The sequence below is a fragment of the Orycteropus afer genome, unplaced genomic scaffold (assembly GCF_000298275.1).
Source record: "Orycteropus afer afer isolate SDZICR_OR568_19922 unplaced genomic scaffold, OryAfe1.0 scaffold00666, whole genome shotgun sequence".
Lineage (NCBI taxonomy): Eukaryota > Metazoa > Chordata > Mammalia > Tubulidentata > Orycteropodidae > Orycteropus > Orycteropus afer.
In genome coordinates this window covers 585,276-586,293 of record NW_006922253.1, presented here as the reverse complement: position 1 = coordinate 586,293, position 1,018 = coordinate 585,276, and the positions used below count along the sequence as shown (strand labels likewise).

General features: G+C 46.4%; 1 protein-coding gene across 1 annotated transcript in view; it reads right to left on the bottom strand.

Annotated features, from left to right (window-relative positions):
• LOC103210906 (olfactory receptor 140-like) overlaps window positions 1-928 on the bottom strand; it is a 26,784-nt gene extending 25,856 nt beyond the window's left edge. The window contains exon 1 of the mRNA XM_007956818.2: window positions 7-928. Within this exon, the coding sequence (XP_007955009.1) occupies window positions 7-819 (813 nt within the window). The 5' untranslated portion in view covers window positions 820-928. The remainder of the gene's footprint in view (window positions 1-6) is intronic.
• Window positions 929-1,018: the final 90 nt, after the last annotated feature.

Below are 1,018 nucleotides of genomic sequence, written 5' to 3'. Positions count from 1 at the left end.
AGTCACCAACTTGTCCACTGGGTAGGTGGCCACAGGACGCATGTAGGTGAATATGCAGGGCACGAAAAAGAGTACAACCACAGTAAAATGGGAGGTACAGGTGGAGAGGGCTTTGCGCCGTCCTTCAGAGCTGTGGGATTTCAGGGAGCACAGGATGACTATATAGGAGATGAGTAACATGCAAAAAATGAGCAAGCACATGGCCCCACTGTTGGCAGCCACCACCATTCCAAGCATGTGGGTATCTCTACAGGCAAGCTTCAGCAGTGGGAAGAGGTCACACATGAAGTGGTCAATGGTATTGGGGCCACAGAAGGGCAAGTTCATCATGAAGACAATCTGCACAGTAGCATGAAGGATCCCACCAATCCAGGCCACTATGACCAGAAGGCGGCAGAGCTGCTGTCGCATAATGGTGGTATAGTGCAGGGGCTTGCAGATGGCCACATAGCGGTCATAGGCCATGACGATGAGAAGGATGATCTCTGAGCCTCCCAGGAAGTGCTCCACAAACAGCTGAGTTAGGCAGCCTCCCAAGGAGATGGTTCTCCTCTGGTAGATCAGGTCGATGATCATTTTTGGGGTGGTGACTGAGGTGTAGGAGGCATCTATGAAGGACAAGTAGGTCAGAAAGAAGTACATGGGAGAGGAAAGTGTGGGGCTGAGAGAGATGGTGAGGACAGTGAGCAGATTGGCCAATATGGTAAACAGGAAAATGAACAAAAACACAATGAAAAGTATTCTCTGCAAGTGTGGATTCTGTGTGAGTCCCAGGAGAACAAATTCAGTCACATTGTTGGGAGACAAGAGACGATCCATTAAGGGAATGATGCCTTTCTGAGACCTGAATTACCTACAAAAATATAAAGACATCTAAATTATCATGAAAGGATTTAGTTTGAACTTCATAGTATATAAATAGGGTAGTACATAATTATTCAGCGTGTTCTGGGCACACTTCAATTCTTCTTTCCTGCTTTCTCCATGTGCTTTTTTTCTTATTTTAAGGTACCTAGTA